General features: G+C 44.9%; 1 protein-coding gene across 1 annotated transcript; it reads left to right on the top strand.

Moving 5' to 3' along the window:
* The first annotated feature begins 792 nt into the window (after nucleotides 1-792).
* LOC118396817 (neutral amino acid transporter B(0)-like) lies at nucleotides 793-12,952 on the top strand. Its single transcript, XM_052467316.1, has 8 exons — nucleotides 793-1,494; nucleotides 7,279-7,321; nucleotides 7,722-7,790; nucleotides 7,936-8,102; nucleotides 8,424-8,657; nucleotides 8,962-9,156; nucleotides 9,359-9,493; nucleotides 9,678-12,952. The coding sequence occupies exons 1-8, from the start codon at nucleotides 971-973 to the stop codon at nucleotides 9,910-9,912; spliced, it is 1,602 nt and encodes a 533-aa protein (XP_052323276.1). The 5' UTR covers nucleotides 793-970; the 3' UTR covers nucleotides 9,913-12,952.
* The last annotated feature ends 3,029 nt before the right edge of the window (nucleotides 12,953-15,981 follow it).

The raw sequence follows: 15,981 nt of genomic DNA on the forward strand, positions 1-15,981 counted from the left end.
GTGTAGCATAAAATCATTACATTCATGTGCATACAAAAACACACCCGTTGAAACAAAAATAAAATCTAAAAATCAACTGGCAATAGAACATGCTGGGAAATATGACAATGATGGGTGGGGTTTTTGAGTGTGATGATTGTACCTTCTTTATAGTCAACATTTTTGCCACAAATGTACCATTATACTAGATTATCTGCACATGTACCCTAAAAGGTACCACACCATGTTATATTATGTGTACCTTGAAATGTACATTGTGTATTTTAATATTTTTGTACCCCTGGGAACAATACCGTACCCTTAACTGTAACCTTTTTTTTCTGAATGACAAGTTTAATGGGCTCCTGAGTGGTGCAGTGGTCTAAGGCACTGCATCTCAATGCAAGAGGTGTCCATGGTTCAAATCCAGGCTGTATCACATATGGCCCTGATTTGGAGTCTCGTAGGGTGACGCCCAGCATAATTTTAAATAAGAATTTGTTAACTGACTTGCCTAGTTAAATAAAGAACATTGTATATACAGTATATCACTGAGGCTGATGCAATCCAGCCCTTGTGTAATTTAGGGCAGTAATAGGCTACCATGCAGGATTGAGAAATACTCATCTATCCTAATTTTATTTTACTTCTAATTGCTAAAATGTAATGTCATTCATGTAATTTAAACATGAATATTAAAATAAGCATGATTTAATTGCTCATTATGTGTTTACTTATTTGGTTGGGGGACGCCACCCACCTGCATGCAGGAGCCCGCCCCTGTGTGACGTCCTTACCAACGTGTCTATTTCGTGGAGAGATAGCGCGGGTCGGGTTATAAATTACGCGCAGAGAGGCACAGCAACACACGGACAACCCGGACCATTTCGTTAAAATACAAGCCCATTACTACCGCCAACAGACAATATAGTCAAACATTTTCTTCATATAAGTATTTCGTTCCTTTTTTAAGGTACACTCAGGGCGCACAATGGCAGAAGACATGGAGGGGAAGGTATCCAACGGAGAAGCGCATCTTGATGAGCCGGTAGCCAACGGACTCCGCCACAAGACGCGTTCCAACGAGACAACCGTGGAGAAAATAAAGAGGTTAGTCATGGCCAACTTGCTGGTGATTCTCACAGTGGCCGGGGTGATCATCGGTGTGTTAATCGGACTTGGTGTGCGCCACATGGAGCTGAGCAGGACACAGATCCTCTACGTGAGCTTCCCCGGCGAGCTGCTCATCCGGTTGTTGAAAATGATCATCATCCCCCTGGTGGTGTGTAGCCTGGTGTCCGGGGCGGCCAGCATCGACCCCAAAGCTCTGGGCAAGCTGGGCGGCTGGGCGATGATTTTCTTTTTGGTCACCACTTTAATTGCATCAGCCATCGGGGTGATCATGGCGTTCATCATCTCCCCCGGATCAAACACCGGCACCAAGCCAATTTTGTCGGATGACGGCGAGCTGCCCCAGGCCAAAGAAGTGGTGGACTCCTTCTTGGATCTGATCAGGTGAGATCATGGCAGGGGTGGTGATTTAGGCTGGGCAGACGGGCTGATCATCTAACCATTTGGGGGTAGTTCACTGCCTTGTTTTGTCCCCATCTTTTTTTTGTCACCATGACAAAGTGCTCACACGTGGCAGGCCCATTAGCCAACAGCAAGCTAACGAACCCACTGTTTGAATTTGACCGGGTCTCCTTTTGATGTTGCTTTGTTCCCCCACATTCCCATATATAAATTAGAACACCGAGCAAAGTAGTCTGGCTGCGCGTGTATCGTCTTTAACACGTTTACAGTCAGTGCTCTCTTGCTGGTTCAGTACAAATAAGGTCTCTTGAAACTTTGAAGGGGGGTACTCTCAGCCCTGCTTTCTGGGATTGTTGGTGATATCCGCGCCATCCAGTTGAATTAAAGGCACAGTATCCCCCAACCGGCCGTGGTTCCCTTCGCTGTGTGCCCAGAAAATAATCTCGCATACCTCGGTCAAGTCCACACGCCGTGCCATCATAGCGAGACGGTTGAGAAGGTATCGGTGTGCTAACGAGCTTTAGTAGTTGCTAACTACACTAGCCAGCCAATGCATTCATCTTGCTGTAACGTAGGGGGGTAGTTGCATCAGCTCATGGTGCAGCCGGTTAAATCCTCGGAAGTTTATTCAGCGTCCAAGGACAGATGGATGTCTTGACCTGTCCCCTCTTTTCATTCCAACCCTCTTTATCGTCAGAAAAAAAATGACAACCTGTTTATCCTACATACCTGATATTATGTAACACATGCATGTGCTTAGGACAAATACACTGCATGGGGAAACATTGTAATGATCGTCGTAGCGTGTGTGGGGCGGTAGTTCTGAGTAGGTTTTTGGGCTGGCCCCTTTCTTTCTAGGAATAGACGCTTGTATTTCCAAAAATGGGCAGTACATTTCGATCAAGCCATGTGTTGTTGTTTTTTTCAGACACAGACGAGGAAGGATTTCTTGAACATTCCGTTCTTTCAAATAAAACTTGTGTTGGTCACATACACGTGTTTAGCAGATGTTATTGGGAGTGTGGCGAAAGGCTCTTGCTTCTAGTTCCCCGACAGTGCAGCAATATCTAACACTGTTTGGTAGTGAGCTAAGGGGATGCTTCATATTTATACATCCTGTGACCTATCTTGTCTCATTGTTCTCTGTGCTTCTACTGCTTTGATGCCCTAAAAGCCTCTCAAGCGTATGAGTCAAGTCGTTTTGACCCGGAGAGGGTGATCTCTTCTAGACGGAGAGCAAAAGGTGTTAGTGGGGGAATGTGTGCGCGTGTGTCGAGCCACTCCCTTTTGTACTTCTATTTGTCTAAAGGATGACCACGGCTATGCTAAACTGAGCCTTGATTCAGAAACAAACCATCCTTTTTTCCCCAACTAATTTAATATACCGTACATTCCTACGGACATTGAGCCTACTTCTACGCACTCGCTCTCTCTCAATGTAACCTCGCCAACCTCGCTGTTGGATTTAGGAAGTTAGTGGTGAACAGTTTGTCACCAAAGCCTCATGTTGGCGCATACAGTACTCAAAATCTACTAGGAATGTGGCACACAAGTGTCAGTCTGCCGTGAGCCCGTACTGCAACAGAACTGATGTCATAAAACAAACTATTTGCTGGACCTTGGGTGTCGTAAACCTTCTCCATACACTGCTGTTCCATAGCATCAGGTTGTGTTACACAGATACCCCCTACAGTGACTGTTAACAGGAAGTACTGAGGAAGTACTCAACTGTCACATGGTCCTCTGTGCGCATGTCACAAAATTCCTGCGCCACAGGTACATCATAGGTGAGGCGAGGGGAGTCATGCCCCCCCCCCCACACACACTGCTAGATTAGGCCTACTAGTTAGGGGTTTTCGAACCTAAACATCTTGCCAATCATTTAGCCTATCACATGTTGTGCCTCAATTGGATAATAAAGAATGGCCTATTCTCCAGGGCTCGAACTGAACTAAAGGACCCTGTGTTTTCCGGTAGGATTAGAAACCTGACTAGACCACGCCCAATCTGCAGAGGTCATTGTTTATGGTGTGCCCTCTCGGCTTTTCACCATTAAAAAAGAGCCTCGCTCAGGTTATTTCCATTCATTTGGAGGCCCATTCTTCACACAACCTAAACGAGGCCTATGTCTGTTTCTTTGGGTTTATAAAGAGAAGCACATGTAGCGTCTCTAAATTGACGCCATGCAGCCAGTCTCGAGACTCCTTGAGATGTAGTCTAGTATGGATTGATGCCAGTTTCTGCCAGCGGCTTACTTCTTGTAAAACAATTCGCTAGCAAGGCAGATAGAGCAAAATAGTATATCTGGCAGAGGGAAGGCAGCCAAAAGCACCACCCCATACTCGACCTTTAAATCATTTATGAAGTTCACAATCTTTTTTTGTTGTTGTCAGTCAGCTGCTCTGTTCCTCCCGGTCAGCATTATGGGCGACCTCTAAACCTCAAAATTCATTGTGGGTGGTGAAAGTCAGAGGCTACTTTCCAAAGTCTGTCTCAGCCTTCAGCTAGTCCAGACCCCCTAGGTCCCAGTCCAGACCCCCTAGGTCCCAGTCCAGACCCCCTAGGTCCCAGTCCAGAAAAATGTCGTAAATACACTTCAAACTGTTATCTAACTCAGATTACACGGGTGGGGTGGAGTTGGTTAATGCATATGCTTTAGTTTATAATCCTTCACCTATAGTTGTCGTTATGACTTAGGAACTCGCCCTTTGCATAATACGATCTACAAGTTGCGACAGGGTGGTCTCTCCTTCCAAATCCAACACATAAGGAATCCACTCGTTTATAATACTTAATTTCTATGTTTTCATTTCGGATTAGTCTTTCTTGGATGCGTGTGGCTCTCGGCGGGGAATCAATGAGAAAGGTTGTCAGTCTCGGGAGGACACACACAGACACACAAAGGCCACAAAGGATGATGGTTAATTGTGCCGCTTGCGTGGCTCATTAAAGCGACCACTCTCTGTCGGGGTCCCGTTTTGGCAGCGGCAGGCCCGAAGAGCAGATCACTACAGCGGAATAGAGGAGCCCTTTAAAGTTTGCACGCTCACACACTGTATTTCACTCCTCTCTCTCTCTCTCTCTCTCTCGCTCCTCCGTTCTCTCGCATACATACGAACACAATATCACAAACAGTTGTGGCAGGTTCTCGTAGTTACAAATGAGCTACGACCGGCTTAAACCGGTCAATGGGTTAAATAAAGGTCATAAACCAACTGAAGTGGGATACGGCATCACATTTCCCGACCAGGTACGATAAACCCTCCCTCCCCTTCCACATCCTGGTATACTTTGCTGCTTATCTCACCAGAGGGTTGCCGGGCACCTTAATTGCGAGGACGGGCTGGAGGTAATGGCCGGAGCGGAATCAGTGGAATGGGATGCCCTTGGATCTGTTCCAGCCATTATTATGAGCCGTCCTCCCCTCAGCAGCCTCCTCTGCTTATATCCACCTGGCTCTCATCCGTTTTTGCTTTCCCGCCTGTTAGCCCAATGCGTAGTTCACAGGTATGCAGGCAGTGTTGTACCTCTTTGTTTGTTTACTGATCAAGGTTTGATATGCCCAGTAACTCATTCACATGGAGTGACTGGTAGTGCTGGACTTCAGTTGAAAGGATATGCCCTTTGCTCTTACTGACCTACCTGCAAGTCATTGTCTGTCTCGTTCTCGACTTGTTAGTTTAACCCCCGAGACGTAAACACACAGACGAACATGCAGGACAATGGAGGGTAGCTGTTATATGTAGACGGCGTTAAGAGAGAAGGGCGGCGCTACTATTCACTGGATTTGAATGGGGAGGCAAGTCATTTATAAGCCTCGGGACAAAATAATTGGTTTGCAGGAACAAAGAAAGGTGGCGGTAGAGTTGTTGTTGCGTCAACCCCCCTTCCTGTAACATGCCTACAGTTCTCTATAGTATTTGGTTCACATACCTGAGCAGTATTTCAGGAGTGTCCAAGACAGAGAAGGCGTTTTATTTTATACCTTTTTTAAATACTTCTATATAAAATTCTTATTTACAATGACAGCCTACCCAGGCCAAACCCGGACAACACTGGGCCGATTGTGCACCACGCTATGGGAGTCCTAATCACGGCCGGATGTGATGCAGCCTGGATTCTAACCAGGGACTGCAGTGACGCCTCTTGCACTGTAAACACAACACACCCAGCACCACTCTTCACATGTCCCCAGAAGATCAGGCAGGCTGTGTTGTGTGTACTTATGCTGTTTTACCAGCCCCTTCGCTCTTTACTCAAACACCACGGTAATGTGAATACAGTACCAACCCGCTATTACACTAAGCGTGTACAGCGCATTGATGGCAAAATGTCAACTGCCCATTTTTACAGTAACATGACAAACGGAGGCGTACGCACGGCTGGACGCACGCACACACCGCATGCCAAATCTGGACCCTGACCCAGATGGGTTACGGTTTAATATGTGCTCCGTTGCACGTTCAAAGTAGTGTGTCTACTTTGAACGTGTCTACTTTTCCTTGGGTGTTAGATCCGGGAGCGTTTGTGTGTTTCGTTTGAGGGTGTTTCTGTACTGGTCAGGGAGGGTGTATCAGTCCTTCGCCTGCAGCCCCGTTTGCGTTCTCTTTTTCCGTCTGTCTATTCCAACCACCACCCGATGTCCCAGCGTCTAGCCGCGTTAATTTGGCTTTAATGACCGTGGTGGCATTGGGTTGTCATGACACGGCCCACGGTGACATGGGCCGTATGGATGTTGACTGGGAGTGAAGTTGTTAGGGTGTGACTTAGTGCTCTGAGACTTGGCCTGTATGTGGCTTTATTAAGGGTTGGTACTGTTACTCCACTGGGTTGTGTCTGTGCTGTATCGTAGAGCAGTAATCTGCCCACCTCTCTCTGTGAGGTCTGGGTTTGGGCATGAAATCCCAGCAGCAGCAGTTTTTGGGGGCAGGTCGGAGGATTAAAACACTGACATTTTTCCCCCCCCGCTTTTCCCACATGACAGAACTCGTGGTTGGTTCCCTCGTGAGGCGTCGGTGCCCGAGGGTATATGCGCCGAGTTAGCATAAAGGGATCATGGAAAGATGGCTTAGAAGTTAGAACAAGGAGTTCAGTTAGGTGTTGCATCCCGTGGCTTGTTAACTTTAGCTCGAATCAGTTTACCTTTCCCCAAATTCCATTTTTGGAATGGTAAGTTAATGATGGAGATAAATACCAATGGATTTTTGAAGAGTTGAATTCAGAAATGCCTATTTAAGCTTAGTTCAACTGTTGTACCCCACCAGAACTCAAAATATAAGTGCATTTTACGCCAATGTTTGTAAATATGAATAGCATCAAAGAATGGTTAAAGCTATGTGAATGGTCAGTTCTTGCATCCATAGCTGTGTATGTTTTTGAGAGGCACGTCGAAAGCTTAGTTACGGTTTCAATTAAGGATTCTCTTTTGAGCCATTTAAGGGGGGAAACTCCAAACGGACTGTAGATGAATGTCTCCTGGCGACTTTTACCTCTTGTAGAACCTCTTGTCGAACGCCAACTGGTACACGGCTCTCCGTATACCGTTACACACCAGAAAGTCAAGCCAATACATTTCAGCCCTGACTGTCACACGCCTGCACTAGCAGAGTCCCTCAGAGGTGAAGTGACTTAATGTTTCCCTTCCTGTAATCCCCCCCTCCCCATATTCTGGTTTCTAGCTGTGGTTTCTGATCATCATTAGGGTCACTGTCAGCACAGCTGGTGCCTTTGTAGTGTACTGAATGTGTCTCTTGTTCTCTCTTCCAGAAACATCTTCCCCTCCAACTTGGTGTCTGCTGCCTTTCAGTCTGTGAGTGTCCTCTTGTACTGCACATACAATAGAAGGAGAGAAACCCAGACGTAAAGGAATAATCTACTCAAACTCTTTTGTGGCATGTTTGTTTTCCTCATTAGTCCACTGTTGATACGATCCCAATTTTGTTTGCATGTCCGCAATCGCCTTTTCAAGATGCAGGGCTTTTCAAAAAGAAAATTGTAATTTGCCCCGTGATGCAAAACCCGTCATCATGATGATGTGGCAAGTTACAATTGGCCGTTTGAAAGTCAAATATCGTGAAAGCGTGATTGCTGACATGCGAAGCATGTCAAGGCTTTTAAGGCTTTACAAAAAAAATCCACATAATTAGTTAGTTAAACAGAACACGTCTCGCATCGGTGTGCTAATGAAATATGTCCCTCTCTGTCTGCAGTACGCTACCAGTTACAAGTTTGTGACCAAGAATGTCTCGAATGGCTTGCCCAGCATCACAGTGGAGAAGGTGCGTTGACTTGAATCTAAATGGGATGTCACATTTGACTTTCTAATATCTATGGCTGTTGACAGTTTGAACGTGTCTAGAAGGCATCACTCACGCCGACCTGAGTTACCGCGTTGTGTTGATTGGCTAATGTGTGTGTGTCTAGGTTCCCTTTGGCACAGACCAGGACGGTATGAACATCCTAGGACTGGTGGTGTTTGCCATAGTGTTTGGTGTGGCCCTGAGGAAGCTGGGAGAGGAGGGAGAGATCCTCATCAAGTTCTTCAACTCCTTCAACGAGGCCACCATGGTGCTGGTGTCCTGGATCATGTGGTAAGGGAAGCCGTTTGCCCAGCAGCACTGCAGGGACTAGATCTGGGTGTGACTGAGGATACGCGGAGTGTGTGTGTGTGTGTGTGTGCGTTTTGCCACCCCGCGTTTGTTCTCTTCCACACGTCAACTCGTGATTTGTACTAATAATATGGTGTTTAAATAGTGTTTTTCAAGGACCTTAAGTCACTAATTGTTGTATTTGTACTTGCTTCATATGTGGTAATATTGATGCATATTTGTTATTTTTTGAATTGTATTTGTACATTGGACTGCGTCCTTACACATTCATAACGGTAACCCACCTCTCCCTCCTCTCTCCAGGTATGCCCCCCTTGGAATCATGTTCTTGGTAGCAGGGAAGATTGTGGAGATGGAGGACGTGGGAACGCTGTTTGCCAGCCTGGGCAAGTACATCGCCTGCTGTATCATCGGCCACGCCGTCCACGGCCTGCTGGTCCTGCCGGGCATCTACTTTATCATCACCCGCAAGAACCCCTACACCTTCCTGTGGGGCATCTTCACCGCTCTGGCCACCGCCTTTGGCACCAGCTCCAGGTACGGTTGTAGTCACTAGATCACCGTACTAGAGAGGATGGTAAAAATCCTTAATTACTCTTATACCAAGGTTGCTCTGTACCGTACCAAGAATGCTCAACTCCATTACTATGCAGTTAAAATACAATTATTCAAGTGACACGTAACAACATGTTGCCAAAAGTGTTACTGGGAAGAGCAACATTGGTGAATACGTCAGAAGAGAAATTAGCCCTCTTACACACACACACACACACACACACACACACACACACACTCATGCTCTCTCTCTCTCTCTCTCTCTCTCTCTCTCTCTCTCTCTCAGCTCTGCCACCCTGCCCCTGATGATGAAGTGCGTGGAGGAGAACAACGGTGTGTCCAAGCACATCAGTCGTTTCATTCTGCCCATCGGGGCCACGGTGAACATGGACGGTGCAGCGCTCTTCCAGTGTGTGGCGGCCGTCTTCATCGCTCAGCTCAACAACATCCCGCTCAACTTCATCCAAGTCTTCACCATCCTGTGAGTCCCGCTCTCTCAAGTTTGATTCGGTTCCGTTTGATTGTGTTGGGTAAAGCGGAGCAAATTCAAATAGTAGTCGCTGTTCTACACGCATGCAAAACAGGCTTGAATAAAGCTTGGGTCAAACTCGCCAGGCTGAGTATTAGGAAACGCTGTGCTCTTTGAGTGGCTAATTCTCTGCATGTCCCGCCCCCACTGTCAGAGTGACAGCCACGGCGTCCAGTGTGGGAGCAGCAGGGATCCCCGCGGGGGGCGTGCTGACGCTGGCCATCATCCTGGAGGCAGTGGGACTGCCCACCAGCGACATCTCCCTCATCCTCGCCGTCGACTGGCTCGTGTGAGTACCTCGTGTTGACTGCGGTGCTACTGGAGCAGCTCCTCCACCACAAGCACTCTATAATGCTGTCGTAGACATGTCATAACACCCTGCGACCGTTTTTGTCTGCTTCATACACTTGACACAGAATTGACATGACAAATTAATGCATATGGTGACCACTTGTTTCGGACCATCGTTTCAGGGACCGTACCTGCACCATTCTGAACGTGGAGGGCGACGCCTATGGAGCCGGGCTGCTGCAGTGGTACGTGGACCGCTCTGACAAGCCCAGGGAGGGGCCGGAGCTAAACGAGGTAAAGCTGGAGGATGGCACGCCCGCCTTGCCGGAGCAATCGCCCCTCATCGAGGAGAAGGAGAGCAGCGCGGGCGACGATACGGCGGCGGCTCGCGGCTCTGAGAAAGAATCGGTCATGTAGATGGTTCGCTGACGTGTCATCGATGACCCTCCGTTTGACTCCTCAATCATGCCAGAAAGGAGGGAGAGAGGGCCTTTTTAGACTTCCATTTAAAGACTTTTCCTTTCCTTGTGTCTTCTCTCTTTCTAAGCGAGACTGAGAGATCCAGGTAGGGGGGGTTGGTGGGGTGGGGGGGGCAAAGGAGAGCGTGAACAGAGGCTGTTCAGATTTGAACGTGACAGTGTTTTCGATTAAGGACTCTAGATTGGAGTCCTTTGAATGCTGCTTTGGTTCAGAAGAGCTGGCCCTGACTTCCACTCCCCTTTTTAAAAAATATTTATAACAGTAACCAGTCTTGAAAAGGCAAATATCTCCATGTTTTCTATATCACAGCCGCATGTACAGTTTGTTTCTCTGTGTATGAAGTAGCCTGCACTAATTCTCACTGTACTCTGAGAGTAGATGATGAAAATTCCAAAGTTATCACACAAGATCCTCTGTACTGTATGATGTACCAAATTAAGTTGAATCCTAAATGATGTTCCACTGCTGGGAGAAAGGACTTTTCTCACACAAGAACTGTGGCTCTGCTCAATGCTTCTAATCTGTAGCTGTTTTTATCCCAAACATTTCAGTCAGTCTGGGGCCAAGCACAATAGGGTTTAAACAGTCCAAATGAAGGCTTCATGTTCTCACAGTGGTCTTACAATGTTAAAAGAATGTGTGAGAGGTGTTGCAATAGAGATCCTATTAAATTACTAAGAGGGGAAATGTCATATCTCAAAGTTTCAGAATGGGACAAAATGGCAGCCATCTTGGTCAGGGCGAAAGTAAGGCATGTGATGCAACATGAATTGTGCTATATTTGAGCTAGTGTATGGCTGTGGATCGACTGCATTGTTTGAATAGGAATGTTGGCATTTTAGCAGTTAATTTGAAAAAATGTATAGGATCATTCCTCAAACTGTCTGGCTAGCTAGCTAATAGACACATGGAGTGCAGATCAATTTTTGTTTTACACTATATTATCACAGCACTGGCAAACCATGGTTGACCACCTCCCTGACCAACATGGCTGACATTTGGACCTTGATAAGAAGGTTAATGTCCATTCTAGTGTTCAAATTCTTAATTCTATGGGTGTTGCCCTTCCTGTTCCTTCACTAGGCTAAGAGTCGCAGTAACCTAATGTTGCATGTCCTATGTTTATTGGGGAATAGGACTTTTGGCAGACGAGTGGGAAGATAAGTCGGAAGTTACAGTGAGCAAGTCTGAGGCCATTTAATTTAGAGGAATAAATTATGAAATTCTATTTGTCTCTATGACAGGTGTATCATTTAAAGCAAGGGGTTATTGACTGTAGGCCGTTTATCAATTTGTGTTTATTTCATTGCTTTTTTTTCTTTTTTGAAATGTATTTCTTGAATCAGATATACTTCAAAGCAGACGAGGCCAGTGGCTGAGTAGGAACATACTTGTCAGCCTCTTTTTGGATCAGTTCTACTGTTTTAAATTGTCTCCAAGCTGGCTTCCCTTCATCAAGTGAAGAATGTACCTTACCCAAATCATGAACACTTTTTTAAAAAACATTTTATTTGTAGACTTAACGTTATTTGAAAGTTTATTTTTGCTAGTTAAATTTGATGCTTTAATAATTTGTTGGTAATAACTTTTTATACTCAATGTTTATCTGCACAGAGCCGCTTGAAAACCTTTTGGCGAGACAGCATTTTTATTTTATTTAACTAGACAAGTCAGTCCCTATGGGACACCCGATCACGGCCGGTTGTGATACAGCCTGGGATCAAACCCAGGTCTGTAGTGACACTTCTAGCACTGCAATGCAGTTTCACCACTTTCAAAGCAGCAGCACCTATGGGCCAGTTACTTGTGTTCCAGTTCAACACTTACCTGCTCTGTAAACTGTTTTCCTGAGCAAAAATAAGCGACTCTAAATCTACTCGCTGAGCTTACTTATTTTGGGGAAAGTGATTTACAACGGTAAACCTTCAATAGTGAACATACAAGCAAAATACTGGCTACTTTTTAGCATTCGTCTTGGCTATCTTACTGTACTAGCCAGGTTGATTAAACAATAAGGCCCGGGGGTGGTATATGGGCAATATACCACGGTTAAGGGCTGTTCTTAAGCACGACACAACGCGGAGTGCCTGGATACAGCCCTTAGCCGTGGTATGTTGGCAATATACCACAAAACCTTATTGCTATTATAAACTGGTTACCAATGTAATTAGAGCAGTAGAAATAAATGTTTTGTCATGACCGTGGTATACGGTCTGATATACCACGGCTGTCAGCCAATCACCATTCAGGGCTCGAACCACCCAGTTTTATAAAATCTCTTTTGGAACGTAATTGTCTTAAAGGGACAGCGTCCTATTTTGAGATGTAAAACAAATATTCTCAATTACATACTTTTAAAGAAAAGTAATGGCTTGTGTTGCGAAATTATATTAAACAGATTTTTTAAATACATTTAATAGCTGAGAGAAAGAGAGAGAAAGCGTGCCAACATATTGGGCTCTGCATGACCCCAGTGCATCGATTCTTTAAGGCCCAGTCACGCCGACTGGCCTATTCGGGCCAGTGAGATAAAAGCTAATAGGCCGTCATTGTAAATAAGAATTGGTTCTTAAATTAACTGACTTGTCTAGTTATATAAAGGAGAAAATAATGTTGGACCCTGCAATAGCCTATGAATAGGGCCCAGACCATGACCCGGTTCAGGCACCAGAAAAGACACCTATTAATTATTTTGCTATGCTACTTTTGAACCTGTGGTGCCACCTCTGATTCTGCAGCGTGTCCCCCTGCTGTCTGTCTTTATGTTTTGTGCAATGCTTTAAAAAAAAAAACATTCCACAGGGTCTTTGGTGTGTCAGCGTGTGTACAGATGTATGTATTTGTGGTGATGGTGGATGTGTAGTCAGTCACCATGGCCACAAGATGACATGGTTACTAGAGCTGTAGAGAACCACGGTTTTGCTCTGAAATGACTCCGTTATTTCTAGAAATAAAATACTTTTTTAATTAATATTCACTTGTTGACTTTGCCTCTTTATTTCATATTTCTAAATAATAATACAATAATCTATGCCATTTAGCAGGCGCTTTTATCCAAAGCGACTTTCAGCCCTGCCCGTATTCTTTTTGCACCCCCGGGAATCAAACCCATTATCCTGGCGTTGCAAACACCATGCTATACCAACGGCGCCACAGAGGACCTAATGGTAATGGCTGTGTACATAAATATTACAAAGGTTGATGTATAGACAGTGTACGGGTAACACCTTCCTAATATTGAGTTGCAACCCCTTTTTGCCCGCAGAACAGCCTCAGTTCGTCGGGGCGTGGACTACAACGTGTCGAAAGCATTTTCCAAGGGATGCGGGCCCATGTTGACTCCGATGCTTCACACAGTTGTGTCAAGTTGGCTTGTGTCTCGAACTCAAACCGGTATGTCTGGCACCTACTATCACACCCTGTTCAAAGGCACTTCACCCTCTGAATGACACACACACACACACACACACACACACATCCATGTCTCTTGTCTCAAAGCATAAAAATCCTTCTTTAACCTGTCTCCTCCCCTTCACCTACATTGATTTGAAATGGATTTAAGTTATATCAATAAGGGATCATAGCTTTCACCTGGTCAGTCTTGGGCATTTTGTACACTCAGTGTATCCACTATGACACGTTGTGAATAGGCCCTCTGGACAAGACAAGTTTGTCAGGTTGTAGCTAACGGCGATGCCCATAAAGGAACCTATTACACAGACTACCTGGTGCTATGTCCTGCTTCCATGAGGTGTTGACGGAGAGACATGTACTTCTATTCATTCTAATGGAACTTCAGACATGCCTTCTCTGCTCGCTGGTCACCATAGCAGCACCCACCCGCAGCACGCGTTCCAGCAGGTATATCTCACTGGTCACCCCCAAAGCCAATTCCTCCTTTGGCCGCCTCTCCTTCCAGTTCTCTGCTGCTATTGACTGGAACAAACTACAAAGATCTCTGAAACTGGAAACACTTATCTCCCTCACTAGCTTTAAGCACCAGCTGTCAAAGCAGCTCACAGATCACTGCACCTGTACATAGCCCATCTATAAATAGCCCAAACAACTACCTCTTCCCCTACCGTATTTATTTTGCTCCTTTGCACCCAGTATTTCTACCTTGCAAACTCATCTACTGTCAAATCTACCATTTCAGTGTTTTACTCCGCTATATTGAATTTACTTCACCATTGCCTATTTATTGCCTTTACCTCCCTTATCTCGCCTCATTTGCTCACATTGTATATAGACTTATTTTTCCACTGTATTCTTGACTGTGTTTGTTCTACTCCATGTGTAACTCTGTGTTGTTGCATGTGTCGAACTGCTTTGCTTTATCTTGGCCAGGTCGCAGTTGTAAATGAGAACTTGTTCTCAACTTTCCTACCTGGTTAAATAAAGGTCAAATAAAATATAGACCTTTCCCAACACACACACACACACACACACACAACGCAGTCACCAACATTACAATTACATCACCTACCTGGGTTGTGTACACACACACACACACACACACACACACACACAGACTGGGAAAGTGCCCAATTTATTGATCCCACACTAACAGGTGTTGAGAGGTTTCATATCCTATAATGAGGTTCAGTGCTATATGGCCCTGTTGGTTGAAGAATAGCTGGCATTAGGTTTTACAACTGGGGACATTTAGGGTAAATCTTTCTGTATTGACATTCCTAGGTCTCCTATTAGACCTGTTCATTGTTGTTCTGTTAGCAATGTGGTACACCCCTCTCAATTGAATTCAGCCAGTGGTTCAACTTTACATGCAGAGGGGAAAGAACAGATGGAAGTATTTTCAGTTCACTGAAATGTGTTCTTGTACTTGGATTTAGCTAATCAATGTAGGATTCAGAAATGTAATGTAGTTGGATGTATTTTGTCTGGGGGATTTTTGCAGCTAGTGAATTTCCCACGGCAATATTCACAAGTTACCCATTCAATGTCCACTACATGCCGTCTCTCATTCAGTGGTTAGAAGTGGCCAAGGAAGCGGTGCGTCTGCCACCTGCTGGTGAAACAGGTGGGTTGCATACTAAATCCTTCTATTTTTTGTCAAACCCGACGACGGCTTTCAGCCCTCCTGGTAAATGCATTTCTTAAATTATTCCCGAAACACTGGAATGTATACAACGTTGTCTGACCAAATCCACAAACCTCAAATGACGAAACACAAACAACAGTAGTGTTATAATTATTATTTTTTCTTCAGTACATGAAATGGAGCGACACACGTTGACAGCAAGAGTTATTTTGTGCATTTTTGTAAAACGATAGGTCAAGCGCAAACAAGTGGCACCTATCAGATATCAGTCTTTCACTCACAATTCAGATGACTTTATACATTCCAGTCAAGGCAGGACACTAATGAAACAGCAACACTCAACAGATGACACACACATTTCATTTAGTATATTGGATAGTTCAGTTTTTTATAATTCATACCTGGGATTTGAATGCACCTGAATGGACTGATGGAGCTTTAATCATTAAATTAATATCCAAGTCAGAGTTTAAGAGAAAGCTCCTCATTTTACCACTGAGAAATGGACAGCCAAAATCATCATGCTGATGGGACATGCCAAAGCCTACCCAGTGGCATCAGTTGACAGTTCAAAAGGTCAAAAGTCATACATATCGTACCCTGAACATGAAGTAAACAAATTGAAAATAAGAAAGTGAATCAGTGCAACAAATCCACACATCTATTTCATGGAGTACATCTTTATCTTTAGGACAGACCAACACATGTATATTCCTAATATCAATAATAACACAGACATCAACACTGATTGTGTCAGATATTGCTTAACAGCAGCTGATATTGTGGTGGATATGCCGTTGGATATCTGGTAGCACTTTAATGAACACCTGATAACTACCAGAAAACTACCAGAAAACTATGTGGTAATGACAACTAATACTTTATGGTACTACATCAAAGATTTCAAAACAATTCATAACCACCTTGTACCCAATGGTGCCCCC

This window comes from Oncorhynchus keta, chromosome 18 (genome assembly GCF_023373465.1).
Source record: "Oncorhynchus keta strain PuntledgeMale-10-30-2019 chromosome 18, Oket_V2, whole genome shotgun sequence".
Classification (NCBI taxonomy): domain Eukaryota; kingdom Metazoa; phylum Chordata; class Actinopteri; order Salmoniformes; family Salmonidae; genus Oncorhynchus; species Oncorhynchus keta.